Raw genomic sequence first — 21,078 nt, 5'->3', positions numbered from 1 at the left:
CGAACTACAATGTACTGAAAATATACAACGTTGAACAAAACGAAAAATGCATGTTGCTCGTAACTCGAAGTTCGGTTAAAGGGCGGTAGTCGTCGCGCCACGCATGCGCAAGATATATGGGTCTCATATAAACAAAGATGGCGACTTTGGCTGTTGCGCAAATCAACGAGTACAAACTGAGACGTTACTAAGCTTTAATTAAATATTTTTAGGTGATTGGAAGGTATCGAAAGAGTCACCGGCTGTAATTAGTGCAAGTCACGCCCAGGTCAAACCTCATACTTGTGATTTACATTTGAAGAACGCATTGAATTATGGGAAAATCAATGTTAATCAACACAAATGTCGACGCGACGACTACCGCTCTTTAACTGTTAATTGCACATTTTTGGGCGTGGTTTCGCAAAAGTGGGTGTGGTTTCGAAAATGTGGGCGTGGTCATTTTTGTAACTCGATGTTCGTAACTCGAACAATTCAGGATATCGTGTAAAATACATTGTTTGCTTACATGAAAAGGGTGGTGATCGTCGTGCCACGCATGCGCGAGATATGATACTCATATGAACAAAAATGGCGACTTTGACAGTTTTGCAAACCAACAAGTACAAACTGAGACGTTACTAAGTTTTTATTATGTATTTTCGTTGGTGATTGGAAGACGTCGAAGCGGTTATCGGCGGCAATTTATGTACGTTGCGTCCAGGTCAAAACGCGTACTCAGGACTTACATTACAGTAGCGCACTGGATTGTGGGAAAATCAATGTTTATCAACACAAAAGTCGCACATGCGCGGCACGACGACCACCACCCTTTAACACTTCGAATTTCAGAGTTTGTGGAAGCTTTTCAGATTGAAATACATTATACCTTTGCCTTTTCGGGGTTAGGGTTAGGGTTGAAAATGACCTACCAAACACCACATCCATGGAAGTTTTTTTTTTTTAATTTGGCAAAATTGATATTGTCTACCAGCTTGCACGCTTTGCTATTTGATATCACAGTCCCTCTATCCCTCTATAGAGACTGTGTTGATATGTAGATACTCTTCAGTGAACTAAAATCCAATCAGCTTTATTGAAATGTAGACAATGAATGTAAACAAATCAAATCTAAGGGATTGGTCAGTTACTTCGACTTATGGGGGGTCGGTGGATCAGTAGGGGGGGGTTACCCTGTTTTTGATTGTTCGAATAGGGGGGGTCACCCTGTTTTTGATATCATGAATTGGTGGGTCACCATGTTTTCCAAAATTCACACACGCGCTCATGCATATATTTTTAAAAATTTTATTTCAGAACAAACGATAAAAAAGTTAATCGTACAAATTTGTTCTTAATAATAACTATTACCTATATTGCCTATAAATTTGTTGATGCAAAAAATGTTATAGGCTAAATATTTTGAGGTTAAAGTTGCCAAATAACTAACAGATTATGCAATGCGGCTAGAACCCCAATTATACAGTTAAGTTTTAAGCACATCCCAAGTCCATGTGCTGCTGATATCAGATTATTTTATTTAAAGTCTGAAGTCACTATTGTATGAGATATTTACTGGATTTATCCAATTATAACAGGAGACGGAAAGACAACACAGCAATTAGTACAAAGAGGAGTGACAATTTTTGTTCAGCAAATCAAAAAAGTTAAATTTGTGAACATGCTGATATATAAATTAAAATAAATGATGAAAAAATAAATAAATAGGTTTTTTATCTTTTTAACTTTTAAATATGCATATTTTGCTCTGTAAAATACCAAAATCCCACACAAATTTAAGCAAAAATCAAAGTTTCCTTTGTTTTCATAAGCACAGACTGTGCTTCGGGTGTAAAGCTTTCCTGGTCTATAAGATATGAAAGATATTTTAAATCCAACGTAGTTTTTAAAGAGTTCAAACCGCCTAGATTCAAATCCTCTTTTCCTATCTTATAAGGGCGTTTATTGAGTAAGTACTCCACAGCTTTGCTTTTATTTACTATCTTTAGCAGCATAGATTTCCCTCCTTCCTGCAGCCTTTTCTGTAGTCATTTTTTGGCTTTATGCTTCCCCTCCCCTCCTAAGGTCTATTAAATGCAAACGCTAAAAAATATGTCAAAATTATGGAAAACCATGATATTTTCAATGCACATATAATACATTTTGTAATCATGTCAGAGCCAAAACTGTTAATGTTTCTTTGTTTTTTGTTGTTGTTATTTGGGGGGGGGCAGCATGTTTTAAAATATAATGTTGAGGGGGGGTCACCCACTTTTTTTTATTTGATAGGGGGTGGGTCAACTGAGATTTACAGCTGGCAAAATAGAATCTGCCGACCCCCCTAGGCCGAAGTAACTGACCAATCTCTAAGTGGGAATGTTTATTTACATTCATAAAACCTTAAAGGGCGGCAGTCGTCGTGCCGCGTCCTGTTCGATATCGGACTCATAGCGACGTATACAACGCGTGTAAAATACATTGTTTATTTACATGAAATTCGAACAAGCGCTGCGCGACGAACACCACGTTCATTCTAATTTCTGTTCTATTTCATTTTTCTTCCCAGCATGCCACATTCCGAACTTCAGTGGGCAATATGGCGACCTCCATGGTGTCACGTTTTGCGGGGACTTTTCACAAACCTGTCGCCAAATATCGCTGTATAAGGACGCAGACTGTGATCGGAATGTGTTATACGTTCAGAAACTCGTCTACTGAAACGAACAGACCTCGAAACCATAGAAAAACGCAAACGATTTCACTTGTGGCCGGCGCATCGGCTGTTGCATTCTCGTCGTATGTTTTGCTCGGCCGGAAGTTGGAGGCAAAAGAACAAATTTCCAAAGACCTGCAAAGTGTAACGCACATACAGGGGCCAGCAAACATGAATGACCTAAAACTAACTATTTTCCAATACCACACTTGTCCATTTTGTCGGAAAGTTCGAGCGTTTTTCGATTTTTATGGCTTTTCATACGATGTTGTTGAAGTGAATCCGGTTCTTAGGAAGGAAATCAAATTTTCACCCTATCGCAAAGTTCCCATAGTAACCGCTAAGAATGGCGACATCAACGCTGAAAATGTGGTGAGTTAAAACCTGCAATTAAATCAGATTTGCGCAGTGTTAGAGTAGACGATGAAAAACCCTGTTGTCTGTCACCAAAAAATGCACAATTTTAATATGCAAAAGCCTCCATTTATTTTATGATTTAATGTTTACCGGTCATATTTTTATTCTGAGTAAGTTAGGCACAGAAAAAGGAAGAACAATCTTCTGGTCAAATATGTTTCCAAATTCAGTGCGTACAAACATTTTTTTTGTTTGTTTTTGCACAGCCTATATTGTTAGATAAAGGAAAAAATGTAGGAGGGGAAAATGTCTGTCCTCATTGTTGAAGTCATTGTTGTCTCTGTTGAAAAGTTTTCTTGTGGTTACAATTACTCAAACAATTTTAGCTGAATATGGCACAATCCTAAATAGTATTAGAAACTACAGATGAATCTCACTCTAAATGAAAATCTGACTTCTCGGATCTAGACGAAAGTGAAAACCTAAGATACATTGAAATCATTCAGACTGTTTTTGTTATTGTTCACTTCTGCTAAGTGACTTAGTGTGCTTACTTAGAATTCAAACGGCCCGTGTCTGGGCAACCGTACACTTCAAAAAGAGAACTACCGTACCAATCGTGATTTTTATGCAATGAAACACAACAGTAAAAACACCCTGGGCCTATAACCTAAAATGGGGATGCCCTTAATTCGTTAAATGTCTAAAAATTTAGGGGAGGGGTTATGACCTGGGTGGACGGTATTTGAAAATGAGATTTAATGCAGGGCTGTTAACTTTCTGGCAAGGCCGGTGAAATTTGAAAGCTGCCTGCCCTGGTGTCTAGTACACAATTTTGTTAAATTTCAAACATCGTGTGTAAACTACTCTAATAATAGAAGACACAAATCTTGATGTATATTTCGAACAAAGAAATTCATGAAATGTAGTAGTGAAAATTCAACAGTGGTACTTTACCATATTTGCTCATTTTCAATAAAAGCACATGCATGTTACATTATTGTATGCTTGATTAAAATACAACTTTTCAAATAGACAGGCCCCTGCGCACACTGAAAAAAAAAATTCGAGAGATTTTGCACACAATGGAATATCAGTTCTAAAGTAAATAGAGTATTCGATAAATCCAGCAGTAACAATGCCTTTTGTGTGAAATTGTCACGAACACTCATAAAAAGTCAAATCGCGAAAATTCCTAGTGAAGAATTGATTTCCCTGAAATGAAAAAAAAATTTGATCAGGCTATTGAAGCTGTTTTATCAAGTAAAATAATCATATGTAATTTATTTTTGCAGCAACTGAATGACTCTTCCCTTATTGTGAGTGCCTTACATTCTTACATGATTGGAGAAAACAAACAGCTTACAGAGATCCTAACATACTTCCCGGAGATGACAAGTGAGAATGCAAAGGGTAAAAAAGTGAAAGAATACACCAACAAATATGAAATTATGCTAGGACAACCGCAACAGAACATGGCAAGTAGAAAGTGAGTTTGGATCTGAGTTTTTATCTCTTGTATGCATGTTAATTGATAGTATGACAAGATACGAACCAATCAGAAAATGGAAGTTAATCTGATGTTGAAATCATGAGTAATGTCGGTGACTATATCATGATCGGGTCAGTAATTTTTGTTAGAAATATGACAACAATAATGAAGTCATTTCAGTCAGAACCATCACTTGTCATGTTTTCTAAAGTACATTAATATCACTTAAAATTTATTTTCGCTGAGGGGATAAATCGTTGAAAATAAGTCATTCATTCAAGTCAGTGAGTTTTCAACAAAACAGTGAAAATAATCTCCACATAAAACGGCAAAAATGTCTTTTCAGCCAAAAAATAAATCCAGCTAAAATAAAAGTATTTTACCGTTAGCCAGGTATACCAGTACTTGTTTTAGTTTAAACTGTAACATTTTGAGTATAGATTTTGTTGTCGTGATATTGTGCATAATTTTTTCCATATTTCTTCAATTATTTAGATAAATACCTGTATACGTGTGTAAATTATACCCATTTAGTCCAAAATGAACCCAAAAAATATTGAAAATTACATAATGAACAAAATGTTGCGATAACATTTTCTATATTATTTTGGTTAAAGCGAGAGGGGTGTCACCTGCGCACGCGCGGGAATTGAGTCCCAAGCGACGACAACACACACTAAAAACGCAAAAGCTCATGGGAGATGCTTGTTTGTAAACAACGACATGCAATCTGACGCATGCGCAAATGATGAGTCCCGCGCTTTAATTTTGGAGCAAATTGATAGAATTTTATATTGGCTACTGATCAAAATTTGAGTAAAAATAGGAAAAACTAGTCATTGTTAATGACACATCCCCATTCCGTTCATATTTGAGTGACATATACATTCAAAGCAGATCATGACCAAAATCTCAGACCACTTTCAGTGGTCTGATCCGAAATGCACCTGCATATGTACAACACATTGTACTAAATCTGAACAAAATCCATTCATGCATGACTGAGATCCGGTTCCGGAATTGTGAAAATACATGATTTTGATGCATTTTTCGGCCTTAAAATGGCCATCATTCAGCTATTGTTAAGCGGATCATGAAACAAATGCACATATCTATTTGTGACATGATGTACCATGTGTGTGTGAAGTTTGAACTTGATCAATCCAGACATGTCTCGGATACGAATCCAGAACTGAATTCTTTAAAACAAAATGGCCGCCAGTCGGCCATTTCGAACTTGATCCAAAAAAAAAATGACGTGCATCAAGGTCCTATTATGTTTAATGTGTGTACCAAATTTGAACAAAATCCGTCCATGCATAACTGAGATCCGGGTCCGGAATGGTGAAAATGTGCAATTTCAAAGCATTTTCGGCCTTCCTTAAAGTGGCCGCCATTTGGCTATCGTTAATGAGATCATGAAACAAATGCACATACATATTTGTGACATGATGTACCTTGTGTGTGTGAAGTTTGAACTCGATCAATCCAACATATCTCAGATACGGAGTCAGAACTGAATTCTTTAAAAACAAAATGGCCGCCAGTCGGCGATTTCAAACCCGATCCAAAAAAAAAATGACGTGCATCAAGGTCCTATTATGTTTAATGTATGTACCAAATTTAAACCATGCATAACTGAGATCCGGGTCGGGAATGGTGAAAATGTGCGATATTGATGCATTTTCGGCCTTAAAATGGCCGCTATTCGGCTATCGTTTATCGGATCATGAAAAAAATGCATGTGCATATGTCCCATATAATGTGTGATGTATGAGTGAAGTTTGAACTTAATCGGTCCATGCATGTTCGAGATACAGGTGATCACGGACGCACGAACGCACACAGGGCAAACCATAAGTCCCCGTTTTCGGACTACGTCCGAACGGGGACTAAAAATGTACTGTTTTTTTGTGTGTGAAAGATTAAAAAAGTTGATTTTGGTGGCAACAAGGGAACACAGCAATTCTATTGTGCTTAGCTGCAGAAAAGTCGTGCTTGTTGATTGTAACAAAACAATATGCAAATTAGCCACCGTGCTCAGCTTGCAATGGGTACTCTCCAGGGTTCGAAACACTTTTGTAAAATTTGTAAAAGCTATATCTCAATAATAAATATGAATAGACCCACTACCAGTGTTCACACTGTTCTGTGCATGTTGTTTTCAGTCTGTGTAATGGGGGGCATGAAACCTGACATGCACGCCACATGCATTTATGAAATACTTACAGCCCACACACGAGGTGCATTTTCTATTTATTTTTTAATATTTTCTCGTCACTCCAGGGAAGAGAAAGAATGGCGTAGCTGGGTGGATAGCGTATTTGTACATACTCTATCACCAAATGTTTACAGAACACCCTCAGAAGCAGTCAAAGCGTTTGATTACATTAGTGAAACGGGAAAATTTAGCACAGTCGAGAAATATATCGCAAAGTACGTGGGTGCTGCTGCAATGTATTTTATCAGTAAATTACTGAAGAGGAAGTAAGTACTGTCATTGTCAATTTGTCATTGTATCGCAATAAGTGTCGATATAGAATGAATATTCAATAATTCTGGCGCACATTTTGAAAATGATTTGCATAAATAGTAAAAATTTCAGTTTCATTATCATTCAAAAAATAAAAAAAATTTTTCTTCAAAATCTTGATAGAAAATTATGTCCATTTGGTCCTAAAATGTTACACCAATATATCCCATGATGCAATGCGAGAAAATTCTCCAAGATACTGACATAAAATGGTTTTTTTTCTTTTGAGGTGGAATTTAAAAGATGATGTCAGGCAGTCACTGTACGAAGAAGCTGATAAATGGATGCAAGCTGTTGGTCCCGATAGAGATTTTATGGGAGGGGATCTTCCAAATCTAGCAGACTTGGTAAAAAATGTTATATTTGTCATGCTCTCAACATTGGTTTAGATAATCAGTGTGTGAGAGCTTCTAGACTATTACCGAGTCCCAGAGCACCTGTTTATAGATTTAAATCTGTTGAGAGATAAAAGTGGAAAAGCTTAAATGGCGGTGGTCATCATGCTATGCATGCACAAGATATGTATCTCGTATGAATAAAGATGGTGACTTTGATTGGTTAAGCTGTAACTCGGTAATTTCTGTGGTAATTGGAAGGTATCAAACAAGTCAATAACTGTAAATACTTGTAGTGCATATTGAGCCTGGGTCAAAATTTGTGTGCAATGGATTGTGGGAAAATACAAAATGTGACCACCGCCGATTAAAAGTTTAGTTTTGTGCAAAATTGATAATGGAGGTCAGATCTCTATTTTAATGTTAGTGATCACTTGTGAACATCTTGTTTGCGCAAAAGGGGAGCTAAACAAAATGACGTAGGTGAAAGAAGTGAATTATCACAAAGCTGATAGCATCAGTGGATTATCCTAAAGCACCTATGTATCAAGTTTTATTGAAATCTAATGAGTGGTTCTTAAGATATCAGTGGAACAACTGAAAATTGGCTAATTAATGTAAAATACTTTTTCGCTGAAGGAATGCTTTAGTTAAATTAAAATCCAGCAAATATACTTTTTTTCCTATATTTTAACATTCATCTCGTCAAAATTCAGTGAAAATAAATTCCTTACAAAATGTCTTTTAATCAAAAAATTAATTCCAGGTAAAATAAAGTAGTCTACAGTAGGCAGTTTAGATAATTAATATGTAAACTTATGTATCAAGTTTTATTGAAATCTGTGAAGTAGTTCTTGAGATATCCATGCACCAAGTAAATATTAATTTTATTTGGTTTCCTTGCAGGCTATGTATGGAGTACTGAGTGCTATAGAGGGATTTGATGCTTTCAACGATTTACTCGACAATACGTCAATAAAACCCTGGTACAAGAAAACAAAACAAGCAGTCGCTTCTCATGCTGGAGCCAACTGATTCAAGTCAAGAATTTTGAGTCTGAGCAATCAATTTAAATGACTAAAATTCATTGTTACATCATGTTTACTAAAAACAACTATATTTGGTTTCATTTGCACAGGGAATCTCTACCGAAAACATTGTTGCTATCACATTGATTGCCCAGTTGAATTCAAACAATTTCTCTTTTAACACCATTTCTCGTCAGTCCCCCCCCCCCCCAGTAGAAACTGTTCGATTTACTTGTAAATTGACAAGAGCAATCAGGTCATTGATTCAGAACTGATTATCGGTCTTCTTTGCAATTATCTGCTAGTTGTATTTATAATGAGATTGTAAATCACGATGGAAACATAAAACCTGAAACCGTATACTTGTACATACCGGTATATACTTACATTTTGTTTTGTTTTTTCATTAGTTTTAATGGATTACAACTTACCTTTGTTGCAATAACAACCTTTGTATTCAAAGAATGCAATAAATTGACTAATTTGTTTGCTTTAGACCTCGATTTGTGCTTTTCAATCACCCAATTTGGATGAAAGGTCTCAATTTTTTCACCACCACAACTCTCTTCATAACAAATTGATGACTTCGTCCCGTCCCCGGAAGATTGGAACAAAAACTGCCAAATTTTTTTAGTAAAAACTGACAATTGACTCAAATTTTGTCTATTGGCTCCAAAATTAGGGTTCATTTCCAGAGATATTGAAGAATGCAAGAAAAAAGTGCAGAAAAATTCTATCGTGCAAACATTGCAATTGACAAAGTGTTGCAGGGCCAACCAACTTGTTACAGTCCACACGTTCTAAAACAGCAAATCGCGTCTTAGAACCTAAATGTTTTCCAATTGATAAATCTTGTTGAAGTAGAACTGGTTAGATGTAGTGATGTGTAAACACTGTTTGCTGCAGTTGAAAAGCAAACAAGAGTTTTCTTCCTACATCAAATTTTTTCATGTAAAATGAAAGCTCACCAAAAAAAAAAATCAGGAGCGGTGGTTAATCGCAGTATTCGGTCGGTCCTTTAAGTGTGAAATGAGCAAATGTCTAAATTCCCAGACACATGATCACACATTGTAAAGCAAATACAGCTGAATAAGGTATTTAATAGGTTCCAAAATAGCAAACCTCAAATCAATGGTAATTTATAGTGCTGTGGGTTACCACTTAGACGAACTGGTAGTTGTATCGTAATAATGGGTAAGGTTGCGTTGTTACTCGTGTCATTTTTTGTGTACGACACCAACAGTTATAAAGACAAACAGAAACAAGTCATTGTCAATGACACGTCCCCGTTCCGTTCATATTTGAGTGACGTATACATTCAAAGCAGATCATGACCGAAATGCACCTGCATATGTACATTGTGCTAAATCTGAACAAAATCCATTCATGCATGACTGAGATCCGGTTCTGGAATTGTGAAAATACGCCATCATTCCGCTATTGTTAAGCAGATCATGAAACAAATGCACATATCTATTTGTGACATGATGTACTATGTGTGTGTGAAGTTTGAACTTGATCAATCCAGACATGTCTTGGATACGGATCCAGAACTGAATTCTTTAACAAAATGGCCGCCAGTCGGCCATTTCGAACTTGATCCGAAAAAAAAAAGACGTGCATCAAGGTCCTATTATGTTTAATGTATGTACCAAATTTGAACAAAATCCATCCATGCATAACTGAGATACGGGTCCGGAATGGTGAAAATGTGCGATTTTGATGCATTTTCGGCCTTAAAATGGCCGCTATTCGGCTATCGTTAATCGGATCATGTAAAAAATGCATGTGCATATGTCCCATATAATGTGTGATGTATGAGTGAAGTTTGAACTTAATCGGTCCATGCATGTTCGAGATACAGGTGATCACGGACGCACGCACACAGGGCAAACCATAAGTCCCCGTTTTCGGACTGCGTCCGAACGGGGACTAAAAAAGACGTGCATCAAGGTCCTATTATGTTTAATGTATGTACCAAATTTGAACAAAATCCATCCATGCATAACTGAGATACAGGTCCGGAATGGTGAAAATGTGCGATTTCAATGCATTTTCGGCCTTAAAGCGGCCCCCATTTGGCTATCGTTAATGAGATCATGAAACAAATGCACATACATATTTGTGACATGATGTACCTTGTGTGTGTGAAGTTTGAACTCGATCAATCCAAGCATGTCTCAGATACGGATCCAGAACTGAATTTTTTAAAACAAAATGGCCGCCAGTCGGCCATTTCGAACCCGATCCCCCGAAAAAAATGACGTGCAGCAAGGTCCTATTATGTTTAATGTATGTACCAAATTTGAATGAAATCCGTCCATGCATAACTGAGATCCGGGTCCGGAATGGTGAAAATGTGCGATTTCAATGCATTTTCGGCCTTAAAGCGGCCGCCATTTGGCTATCGTTAATGAGATCATGAAACAAATGCACATGCATATTTGTGACATGATGTACCTTGTGTGTGTGAAGTTTGAACTCGATCAATCCAAGCATGTCTCAGATACGGATCCAGAACTGAATTCTTTAAAACAAAATGGCTGCCAGTCGGCCATTTCGAACCCGATCCAAAAAAAAAAATGACGTGCATCAAGGTCCTATTATGTTTAATGTATGTACCAAATTTGAACAAAATCCTTCCATGCATAACTGAGATCCGGAATGGTGAAAATGTGCGATTTTGATGCATTTTCGGCCTTAAAATGGCCGCTTTTCGACTATCGTTAATCGGATCATGAGAAAAATGCATGTGCATATGTCCCATATAATGTGTGATGTATGAGTGAAGTTTGAACTTAATTGGTCCATGCATGTTCGAGATACAGGTGATCACGGACGCACACAGGGCAAAACATAAGTCCCCGTTTTCGGACTGCGTCCGAACGGGGACTAACTAGTATATTAAATTAGAAAAATTATCAATTATTCAAAAATTACTAGTAGATGTACTGCACTTTTACATTGACCAGATGAAGGATTATGGGAGTGTGTACAAAAATCATGACAAGACAATATTGACACATATGTTACATTGGTTTATTTTTCTACAAACTCCAATGTACCACAAGTGATAAATACAGGGAAGGCTATTCTTTAACTGCGTATTTTCTCATTGGGTACAATCTCTCTCGTCTCTGCAATTTCTTTGTTTTCCTTTTCAATTCATTCGGCTTCAAAGCTCTTCTCATGGCACGCGTCTTCTTCGGTCTCAAATCAAGTGGCTTGTATTTTTTTCCTTTGTAGAACTTTCTCAGATTTTCTTTCTGTGTTTGGTTAATTACGGTAAGGATTCTTGCAATACCTTTACGTACTACACGGCTGTAGGTAAAAGAAAACACTTTAAAAGACTATCAAATGAAACGGGGAACCTCTTAGTAACAAGCCACTCAAAATGTCTTGTACTTGATTTTCATTGGTAAAATGTAAAACAAAATGGTTGCCAATTGACCATCTTGAATTGTATTACGAAAAAATAATTATCTGTGAACCAAGTTTGGAGTTAATTAGGCAATGTGAATTTAAGATATTGTGCAAAAAAAAATGACAAAAGCTCTCAACAAAAATGTACTTATGTGCCATAGTATTCTAAGTTTGAATAGAATCGGCAGCACAACTTCAAAACTGAAGTAAATGATTTTTCATTGATCTACACTAACGCTTGGTAACAATGCCAGCTGTGCGATGCATTGGGCAATTACATCAAAATTAGCGACAAGATATTTGTTTAAACATTGCAGGAAAAATCATGCCCTCTGCGTTGCCACTTTAGTTACCTCAATCGAAATCACCTCTGTCACCCATCATGCCCTCTGCGTTGTATTGCTAACAAAGGCAGATTACCATCCATTCAACCGAAGCATTTTAAATTTTAGCATTAAATTTTATGCGTCAAAGACAGACGACAAGTGTCACAAGCCTAGTGTCATGGGTTGTTGTAATATATTATTATTCTTAATCCAATTCTATGTAAGGATTGTGGACAGGTATTTTGAGTCCATTGTATCATCCATTATACTAATATGGAGTTCATTAATATTTATGAGTATTTAATTAGATCATCATGTGGAATTTAACCTCCGTGCAAAACAACTTTCCGCGAAAACAACAAAGATAAAATCCATGCAATAATAAGGCATTTCATAAGAAAAACGATCCAAAAAGTAAAACCAAATTATCGAGTATGAGTCCTTATTATTTGCGCATGCACGTACACAAGGACAGAGGTTTGTCTTTGACAGTGCAAATACATTACAACAAATAGGGTCAATCTGGTAATATAGTCACTTACATTTTTGATAATTTGGACGCTGCACCACCAGTAACTTTGGTAACACGTAGTGATCCCAACTCTCCTTTCAGTTTATTCAGCTGTTCAATCAGGTCTTCCTTGCGTTTGCCTCGCAGCTCTTGTGCCTTGATCTTAGTCTAAAGATACAATCCACAGGTGAAATTATTGGTTGTTTTTAAGTGCATTCACAAAATTCTTGACTTTTTGAACACCCCCCCCCCCCCCCCAAATTTTTCAAGTCTGGATCTTGCTTTATAACAATATTGTTGAGAGCAGCAGGGATTAAGTTGTTTCAAAATTGGTTTAGAACATTTAAATGTCTAAAATGGTGGCTAATGTCATGTGATAATTATTTGTCATATTTTGGGTGTAAAATAGTAAAAGCAACACAAAACACTTGGACCTTGTCTGAAATAATTGAATAAAATTGGGATATTTAAAAAAAAACACTTGCCAATTGCTGATGTCCAGTGAGCATCTGAATCACTGAAGCAGTATGACAAACAGGAGACTAGAAATCAAATCTATATAAAACTAGGCACTCTGATTTTACACAAATGTGGTTAGCATGCCCTTCTTTTCCATTAACAGTAGTTTCTGCTCAGAATTGGTTTGAAATAGAGAATTCTGGCGTCTCCATAGGAACGCTGCCATTTTATTTAATAAGTGCAGTTTCTAGCGCTATAGAGTTCTAGGGGTAGAAATTAGGGTAATGGTCTGAATAGTGCAAATGTTTTGGTAGCCCAGGGTCACGTCTTCGGTTCGAAGCATGTTTTGACAATTTTAACTTTGATGTGTGACCTATGCACACCGATTTACTTAATTTAATATAATTTGTTCATTCAATCTGTTGTGCATTTCTAAATGCGGTGACTATTTTAGGTAGGTATTTTTGGCACACAGCAACTGATTGCTTGGAGGCACATCAAAGTAACAGGCACTTTCAATTGTAGCCGTGGATTCCCATTCAAGGTAAGCAGTGAAATATTCGAAAAGATGGCATATTACCCAACGACATAAATCCTAACAACGGTATCACTGTAGGCACCAAGAAGAATTAGGGAGATTGAGAACAGACACCCAAATTCAAAGAGTGAAACGCACACCCCATTCAATATGCAGCAATAATAAAAGATTATCATGGAAAGTCCCAATGACCATTCATTTCTGTTCGTTAATGAGTTAACTGTGATAGTGAAATTTTCGAATGTAAAAACGCTAGTGAATAATTGAGGTAGTCGATGTTATTCCATCTCCGAGTTCCAAAGCACTTTAAAACTATAGGCAGTGGCACCTATTTTGTTTTCTTTTTTTTTACTGGAGATACTACTTAAATTTCGAAAATATTATTACAAATATGGTAAATGATTTGTAATCTTTCCATTTGACTGGAAATATAAGGTGTATGTTTGAAGTAAAAGCAGGATGAAGGCTGATTTCCAGCATGAACTACTTCCAACTCACCATCTTGTCTGATGTCAAAGCCGGAAAGGACGACCTTTACCCTGTCCCCTAATAAAGAAAACAACATAATGTTCACATCAATCACACAATGTTATTAATGTAATTTCTTTCATAATATAAACAAAAATACTTCCGCATAATTTCAAGAAGATGACAATTTTCTGTATTTGACTGATTATTAAAAAAATAATAGTTGTGTTAAAATGTAGAAAGAAAATAGACTGCCGAGGAACGAGGTAAACCGATAACGAGGCTGGAAGCCATTTTGGAAGGTGGTGGCAATACAGGAAGTAAAATATTCTGACTTGTTCGTCTGTCCTGTTTTCCCGAAGAGTCACAAAACATGGCAAAGAATACTGGAAGTTCGAAATTTCGGAAAGTAGATGTTGATGAATACGACGAAAACAAATACGAAGATGATCAAACTGGCGAAGTTGCTGGTGGGCCCGACGAAGGAGAAGTCATGAGTTATCTCAACCAATATCCTTTTTTAGTTGAAACATTACCTCGTAACTTCCGCATTTCTAAATTTCAGATTTACTTCTGATATCAAACGTTCCTTTGAATTATTTCACTTCATATAGTGTTGATCTTCTGAATTGTTAATTTTTTTATGATGGGTGTGAAACCGGATAAACTTATTTGTTCATGTACCTTATTATTTGGTGCTTACATTTTTTGCCTCCATCACAGTCACAGTCTATCCGCACTTTTCCTTCATGCACACACTGTTACTAAAAAACTTTAGTATTATAGTAACCGTGATGCACACAAGTGCGACAAGAAAAAACGTGAATAATTACAATGCTGTGACCATGGAGCTGACCATCAAAACAAAAACAAAGATTGTTAGTGTTCAGACATCGATGGACGTTGCCAAGAAATAGTTTGCATCAAAGTTGATCTAGTCTAGATTTCTGACGACTCTTGAGGATAAATATTTTAGGTCTCAGAGGTATCAAACAAACTTCACTTACTCTCCAGTGAATCGTTTAAGTTACATTGCAGAGCAGGGTACATTTCAATGCATTCACTATGCAAAATTTAAACGAATGATTGAATTTTAATCATTTTGTGCATATGTGCTCTTCAAATTCAATGTTAGTGAAATTAAACTTGATCATAGTCACCCAATTTTATGTTGATTATACATTGTTAAAATCACCTTTTATATTGTGAACCTCAGGTAGGATGTGTGGCAATCAATTGGTGCTATCCACATTGAAATCCAAAGCTGACAGCTAATGCACAAGCTAGTTTGCCAACTTGTTGTCTCAATACTTCTGAGACTTGCAGCTGCTGTGTCACATTGTATTCTGTATAGGTCCAATGTGATGCCACAACTTGATCTTTTTACAATATTTCAAATATTGCCTCCTTAACTGATGTTTTTACAGGGAAAAATAGTGACGCATTGCATGCTGTATTAAGAGATGCACCAATCGGATCAAAAAATCAAGCCGTTAAGGTGGGAGATCAGATGCAATTCTATTGTATCAAATTTTTTATTGAATTTGAATTGAACTTTTCGATAAAAGGTATGCAACTCTGATAACGATAGTGAATTTGGAGTTGTAGTTTTCATGGATTCATTTTTAGGTTCATAAGTAGAGTAACACTATATACATTCATGACCAGTCGACAAGGTCATAATGAATTAGGGGCATTTCGCCCAATTACCACTTCGCCCGAACGGTTTCGCCAGATTACCTGTTCGCCCGATTGTCATTTCGCCCGGTTGCCATTTCGCCCGATTACCAGTTCGCCTGATTCCTCGTATGTTTGGTATTTACGTAAAGTCAAAACAAGATAACGTAGAAGTCGAACTTTGTTTTTATAAGGTGACGAACGTGAAGTTTACAACAGGGTTGTGACGTAATTTTATGCTGTTGCGGCCATCTTGTGTGGGTCATACCATTTGTGTATCGGGAGGAAACAATGAGTTGAGGGACACTCACACTTTTGCGAAGTCCAACCATTGACGGAACCTTTGTATGCCCTCTGGTGTTTGGAACTTGGAACACTACGTTTACCTAAAGCCAACCTCGGCGTTTATCAACTTGACTAATAAAACTCGCGAATCACCGTCGACGTTTTAATCAAATACTGTTACAATAGTTTCATTGTCGTGTACGGAAGAAATAATTTTAATTCACGCATTTTATACCAGTGTAATAATTGCATCAGTTAACGGCTAACGACTAAATAAATAGGGGAACATGTAAAAAAATGTTAATGTACTATGCTAAATTTTGGGCATATTTCAAAGTAATCATGGTGTAATTGCGTCGATTAACGACTTGTATAACAGGGAAATAGTGTAAATGTACCACACAGTCAGTTGTAAAAGTAAATGTGGAAATAATGTGCTAAGTTGCAAGGTTTTTTCTCTAAAAAAAACCAGGTCGCAATGACAATGAATGTACTATTGATATTCGTTGTGCCACAAGTGTGTTTATGCTCTGTTATAAGCTCACTTTCAATTATAAAACCCGTTTTATTACTCAGATAAAATAACTTGGGTTTTCATTCGTACAGTCGATGGCCTCGTAGTCATAATTCAAAGTACAAAATGTTGCATATTATTGAATATTGGTAATTCCCAGTTACATTTAACATTAACCATTTCTCTGACTGTAAAAAAAGAGGAAATAATATATTATTGGTACTATATAAATTGTATTTAAAACTTTAAAAATACGGTAACGACGTCGTGATTTGAGAGTTTTATTAGATTGATAAATGCCGAGGTTGGCTTTAGGGTACTACTTAGTCTTCCAAGTTCCCAACACCGGAGGGCGTACAAAGGTTCCGTCAATGGTCAATCTTTGCATAAAATGCGCGGATTGAAATTATTCTGCCAACGACACCACTGTGAAAGTATTTTATTCAAACACTGATGGTGAAACAAGTGAAAAATCTGTGTATGACGGCCGATGCATACCTGTCTCATTGCCTGTCGGCCACCCCTCTATTGTGAATGGGGATGACTACCCGCAATGGCGGACATCAGTTGCAGTGTTTGCATCAGCAAGAAAACCCTGACTAAAATGTGATCATATGGTAGATTTTATGCATTTTACCAGATGTACATTTCGAATCGAAACCCTCAGTAGGCCTACTGTGTAACATCGGTAAATCGGACGAAAAGGAAAACTGGCGAACCGGTAATTGGGCGAACCGGTAATTGGGCGAACTGGTAATTGGGCGAACTGGTAATCAGGCGAAGGAGTTTGAGCGAAGTGGATTTCGGGCGAAGTGACTGTACCCCGGTCACAATAGTTGTATTCAACAAACATTGTACCTGCCTAATTCCTTGCACCAACACTGGGACCAATACCCAGATTAATATTATTGCAGCAATCAATGAAAACAAGACCCATTTTTGTATTTATTCGCATTTAGCTTTGTGCGCTGCCACCATCTCTTAGATCATCAGATATATTCTTCAGTCCAGGTTGATTTAGAAGAGAACACAGTTTTTACCTCTATTTTTCGTCTTTATTTTAACAGGATAAAGCAATGATGTTGGTTTTGCGAGTGCTTACTGCTTTTAAAACAAGCGAGATTGAAAAAAGTGTAAAAACTCTTGACAACCAGACAGTAGACATTCTTATGAAATACATCTATAAAGGATTTGAACTAGCAACAGACAATAGTAACGCTGCCCTCCTCACATGGCATGAAAAGGTATGTAATATAATGGTCATAAGGGGGCTTGTATTCTGAACACTGAACTAGGGAGTTTGGTCTAGGTAATAAGTTAGCAACAGACAATAATATTGCTGCCGTAATCCCATGGCAGTAAAGCTACATTAAACCACTTTAATTTTGTGAGAGATTTTTTGCAAAATTACGAGTCAGTGAAACAGCAAAATTTTCCAAAAGTGAAAATAAGTCCGGTGTTCTGCGAAATGGTGTCAATGACTTTCGCAAAATTCCATCATTTCATGAATGTCCATCTTCATAAATTCCTGAAATCATGAACATTCGGAAATTAAACTATTCATCCTCGGGGCAGAGCTACATCACAAAACGTTCCACGTTGCTAAGACAAGCACCACTGTACCACGTGTTTCTACGGGCTCTGCGCGCACTGCTGAAGAACGCGGCACGCCAAGCCGGTGAAATTCGAGAAAACATCAGGAACTCAACTTTGAAGTAATTCTGAACAATCAAATTTATATGCGTTACACATGCAGTGGTAATCTTGTTACACTGTTGAGGGGAGTCTCAACAACCATCTTAAAGTACCGTTTTCAGAGAGTTTTGGGCCTTTGTTTTCACCAAAATGGTTGCCATGCGGTGAAAATGCCCAGATGCCCACCCTGAGAATAGTACATTAGTATAGGTAATGCTTTATAGTGGGTGTACAATTATAAACCTCACTGTTGTGGGTGTAATCTTATAAACTGGCACAGGACTATATCCACAACAATGCATAATGTCTGAGAGACAGGCGCAAGTTTGCAGGAATATTTTTATCGTTCAAATGATGGGTCACATGATTAAAAAAGCTTAAAGAATTTAGTCAAGACTAGTCAAGTTGATGGGTGTATGTCAGGATGCAATTTTATTCAGATATTACTAATGAAGAGCAAAATGTCAGAGATTTTCCAAATTCTCGGTATACAGGCTTTGCCTCTCACAACAAATACTGAGGCGAGTTAATGGAGGAATTTTCATGTGTGTATTAACATTAAAAGTAGCTTTTTTAAAAGCTCTCTTGGGGGAAACTTAGTGCGAAGGAATTGCACAAAAGCAATTGCTTGCCTTGAAAGGAATTGTCTATGTGTAGTACTTTAATTTAGCTGAAAATTTATTTTTGTTGATTTCGCCTTTTTGTACAATTAAAGAAAATAAAGTTCATCATGACAATAAGAGCTACAAATATCAATGATCACTTACTATATAGTACAACATTTTACTCACATATATACTCACTGAGATACAAACACGGCTGATTATTTATAATATTGTTTAATTTGCAGGCTGTTGCCGCTGGTGGTTTAGGATCTATTGTCAGAGTTTTAACAGATAGAAAATCAGTGTAAGAAGATTAATACTTGTGTTATATAAAGAAGAAGAAACTGAGATATGCAGCATGTTGTTGAAGCAGTAGACCCTATTCCTTGTACTGTGATAACACTGCAGTAAAGACGCCATTTTCTTCTCTAAGAGATGTGAGCTAGTAATACGGAGCCAACATTACCTTTGTGATTCATGCTTATTTATATACAAACATCACCTCGGCATATGGCTATGCATGTGAAAACAGCACCTTATTAATTTGCTTATTAATTTGGCTATGCAAAGGTAATTTTGTCTCTCTGTTATGTATAAAATACAAGAAAAAATGTATCTTAAACTTTCTAATACGGTGGGGTGTGGTAATATTATTAATATTACCGGTAATTGTAAAATGTTAGTTTCATTTTCAGTTTTCTTCCACTTCATCACCAGCCACCATGGCAATATAATTTTAGTATCCATTGAAACAGGATGTGAAATTGTTATTGCTGTAGCTGAATTTGTGAGATATGTTTTTTTTTTTCAACAAAAATATTTACCGGTATTGTTATTCATGTAACCTGGCTTTCGTTCTCATTCAGTTTTATTTCTGTCAATTATTGCAGATCCTTTTAAAGTTTAATTTGTCATTGAAAGTTATTTTGTTTTTTATGTCGGTTGCTTTCTTCAACAGGAATAAAATAATTTCCTGGTTGGTGTATGGGTCACACAATCCCTTTTCTTCATGACATGCTTGTGAGTATTTCAGCCAATCAGTGAAAGAGAGGATAATCAATTATAAACCAGAACACAAAAAAAGTATTTTATCTGGCTTGACTGCTGAACTTTTGTTTTCACTGAAAAACTGAATATTTTTTTTACAATCTTCCACACACATCAAACAATAATACTTTTATTAACACATTGCATTTCAAATTCTGGAAACTGAATTTCAGCTAGAAGAAGTTACATACAAAATTCAGGATGATTGATTGTTGTCATGGTTACTGATTATGGTTGGCATTTCCTAGTTTGAAAAGAAGTCATAATTACTAGATATTTTGATTGGTTCCAAGTTTAATTTGGGGCTGAAATTTTTAATTGATATCCTAGAATTGTAGGATTGATTCCTAATGATTATGTGAAGTATAATTTTATGTAAAATAAAGAATATTAGAAATAATTTGAATTTATTAAGTTGTTTGAGTTTGTTTGCATGTAGATGATTATAAAGGATGTGGACCATGTTATTATGTATCATATAATTGAAGGACAATAGACAAGTTTTGAGTCATTGTGCCATCAGTTGTTTTCTGTGCAAGAATGAGGTGGCAGTGATTTTTAGCTTGCACAAGTTGTTCGTTGGTTTCTGACATTCTGATGAGCTTATGCCTGCAAGTTTCTGAGGTAACTGCAGAACTCTGATCTTGTCAATTGTTATCACAGTTAGATTGTTTACTTGAGCTTTCACTCGCTGTCTGCATTATGTAAGTACCTTGCTCACATGAACAATAGAGAATTAGGTCTCTGCTTCAAAATACAATACCATATTGTCCTGCAGTGAATACAATAGAATTCATGTGACTGTAAATACAACCATGTTCAAAATTGTTTTTTATGTGTTTAAATGATTTATTTGAGAAATGTGTGTCGCATTGTTCGCACCTTACGCAGCAATGTAGTCTGTGACTAAAATAGATTTGCGTCAACGAATCCAAACCTAATTGGCGCAAATACTTTTCATTGGCATTTTGGGCTGTCATCGATGTTTTCTCTTTATATTGGTTAAATAACGAGGTCATGTCCGAGTATCTATAACACGTACTGTGATGACTAACAAAATTGAGGTTATAAGTGCAGTGATTTTTGTTAGTAC

At 36.4% G+C, this 21,078-nt stretch overlaps 3 protein-coding genes across 3 annotated transcripts; 2 read left to right on the top strand and 1 right to left on the bottom strand.

Moving 5' to 3' along the window:
* Nucleotides 1–2,502: 2,502 nt before the first annotated feature.
* LOC100377537 (prostaglandin E synthase 2-like) lies at nucleotides 2,503–8,932 on the top strand. Its single transcript, XM_006821232.3, has 5 exons — nucleotides 2,503–3,064; nucleotides 4,345–4,538; nucleotides 6,828–7,028; nucleotides 7,304–7,421; nucleotides 8,316–8,932. Exons 1-5 carry the CDS (start codon nucleotides 2,576–2,578, stop codon nucleotides 8,442–8,444), a joined length of 1,131 nt encoding a protein of 376 aa, XP_006821295.2. The 5' UTR covers nucleotides 2,503–2,575; the 3' UTR covers nucleotides 8,445–8,932.
* Nucleotides 8,933–11,454: 2,522 nt separating this feature from the next.
* On the bottom strand, nucleotides 11,455–14,282 carry LOC100376534 (large ribosomal subunit protein uL29-like). The gene is made up of 3 exons (XM_006821231.2): nucleotides 14,193–14,282; nucleotides 12,729–12,865; nucleotides 11,455–11,758 (listed from the first exon to the last, which is right to left on the bottom strand). The coding sequence occupies exons 1-3, from the start codon at nucleotides 14,193–14,195 to the stop codon at nucleotides 11,527–11,529; spliced, it is 372 nt and encodes a 123-aa protein (XP_006821294.1). The 5' UTR covers nucleotides 14,196–14,282; the 3' UTR covers nucleotides 11,455–11,526.
* A 162-nt stretch (nucleotides 14,283–14,444) lies between these two features.
* On the top strand, nucleotides 14,445–20,391 carry LOC100376381 (actin-related protein 2/3 complex subunit 5-C-like). Its single transcript, XM_078012535.1, has 4 exons — nucleotides 14,445–14,673; nucleotides 15,589–15,660; nucleotides 17,706–17,882; nucleotides 19,184–20,391. The coding sequence occupies exons 1-4, from the start codon at nucleotides 14,536–14,538 to the stop codon at nucleotides 19,244–19,246; spliced, it is 450 nt and encodes a 149-aa protein (XP_077868661.1). The 5' UTR covers nucleotides 14,445–14,535; the 3' UTR covers nucleotides 19,247–20,391.
* The last annotated feature ends 687 nt before the right edge of the window (nucleotides 20,392–21,078 follow it).

This window comes from Saccoglossus kowalevskii, chromosome 17 (assembly GCF_978046115.1).
Source record: "Saccoglossus kowalevskii chromosome 17, keSacKowa6.1, whole genome shotgun sequence".
NCBI classification, from domain to species: Eukaryota; Metazoa; Hemichordata; class Enteropneusta; family Harrimaniidae; genus Saccoglossus; species Saccoglossus kowalevskii.
Note: the sequence above shows the minus strand (reverse complement) of the source record. Positions and strands in the feature narration are given on the sequence as shown.

Excerpts from the sequence above, each read along its gene's own strand:
- LOC100376534 (XM_006821231.2), bottom strand. Across the intron at positions 11,759-12,728 it reads GCGTCCAAATTATCAAAAAT|CCGTGTAGTACGTAAAGGTA; the intron begins GTAAGTGACTAT and ends TTTTACCTACAG.
- LOC100377537 (XM_006821232.3), top strand. The coding sequence starts at position 2,576 with ATGGCGACCTCCATGGTGTCACGTTTTGCGGGGACTTTTCACAAACCT. Across the intron at positions 4,539-6,827 it reads CAGAACATGGCAAGTAGAAA|GGAAGAGAAAGAATGGCGTA; the intron begins GTGAGTTTGGAT and ends TCGTCACTCCAG. Across the intron at positions 7,029-7,303 it reads AGTAAATTACTGAAGAGGAA|GTGGAATTTAAAAGATGATG; the intron begins GTAAGTACTGTC and ends TTTTCTTTTGAG.
- LOC100376381 (XM_078012535.1), top strand. The coding sequence starts at position 14,536 with ATGGCAAAGAATACTGGAAGTTCGAAATTTCGGAAAGTAGATGTTGAT. Across the intron at positions 14,674-15,588 it reads TCATGAGTTATCTCAACCAA|GGGAAAAATAGTGACGCATT; the intron begins TATCCTTTTTTA and ends GATGTTTTTACA. Across the intron at positions 17,883-19,183 it reads TCCTCACATGGCATGAAAAG|GCTGTTGCCGCTGGTGGTTT; the intron begins GTATGTAATATA and ends TTTAATTTGCAG.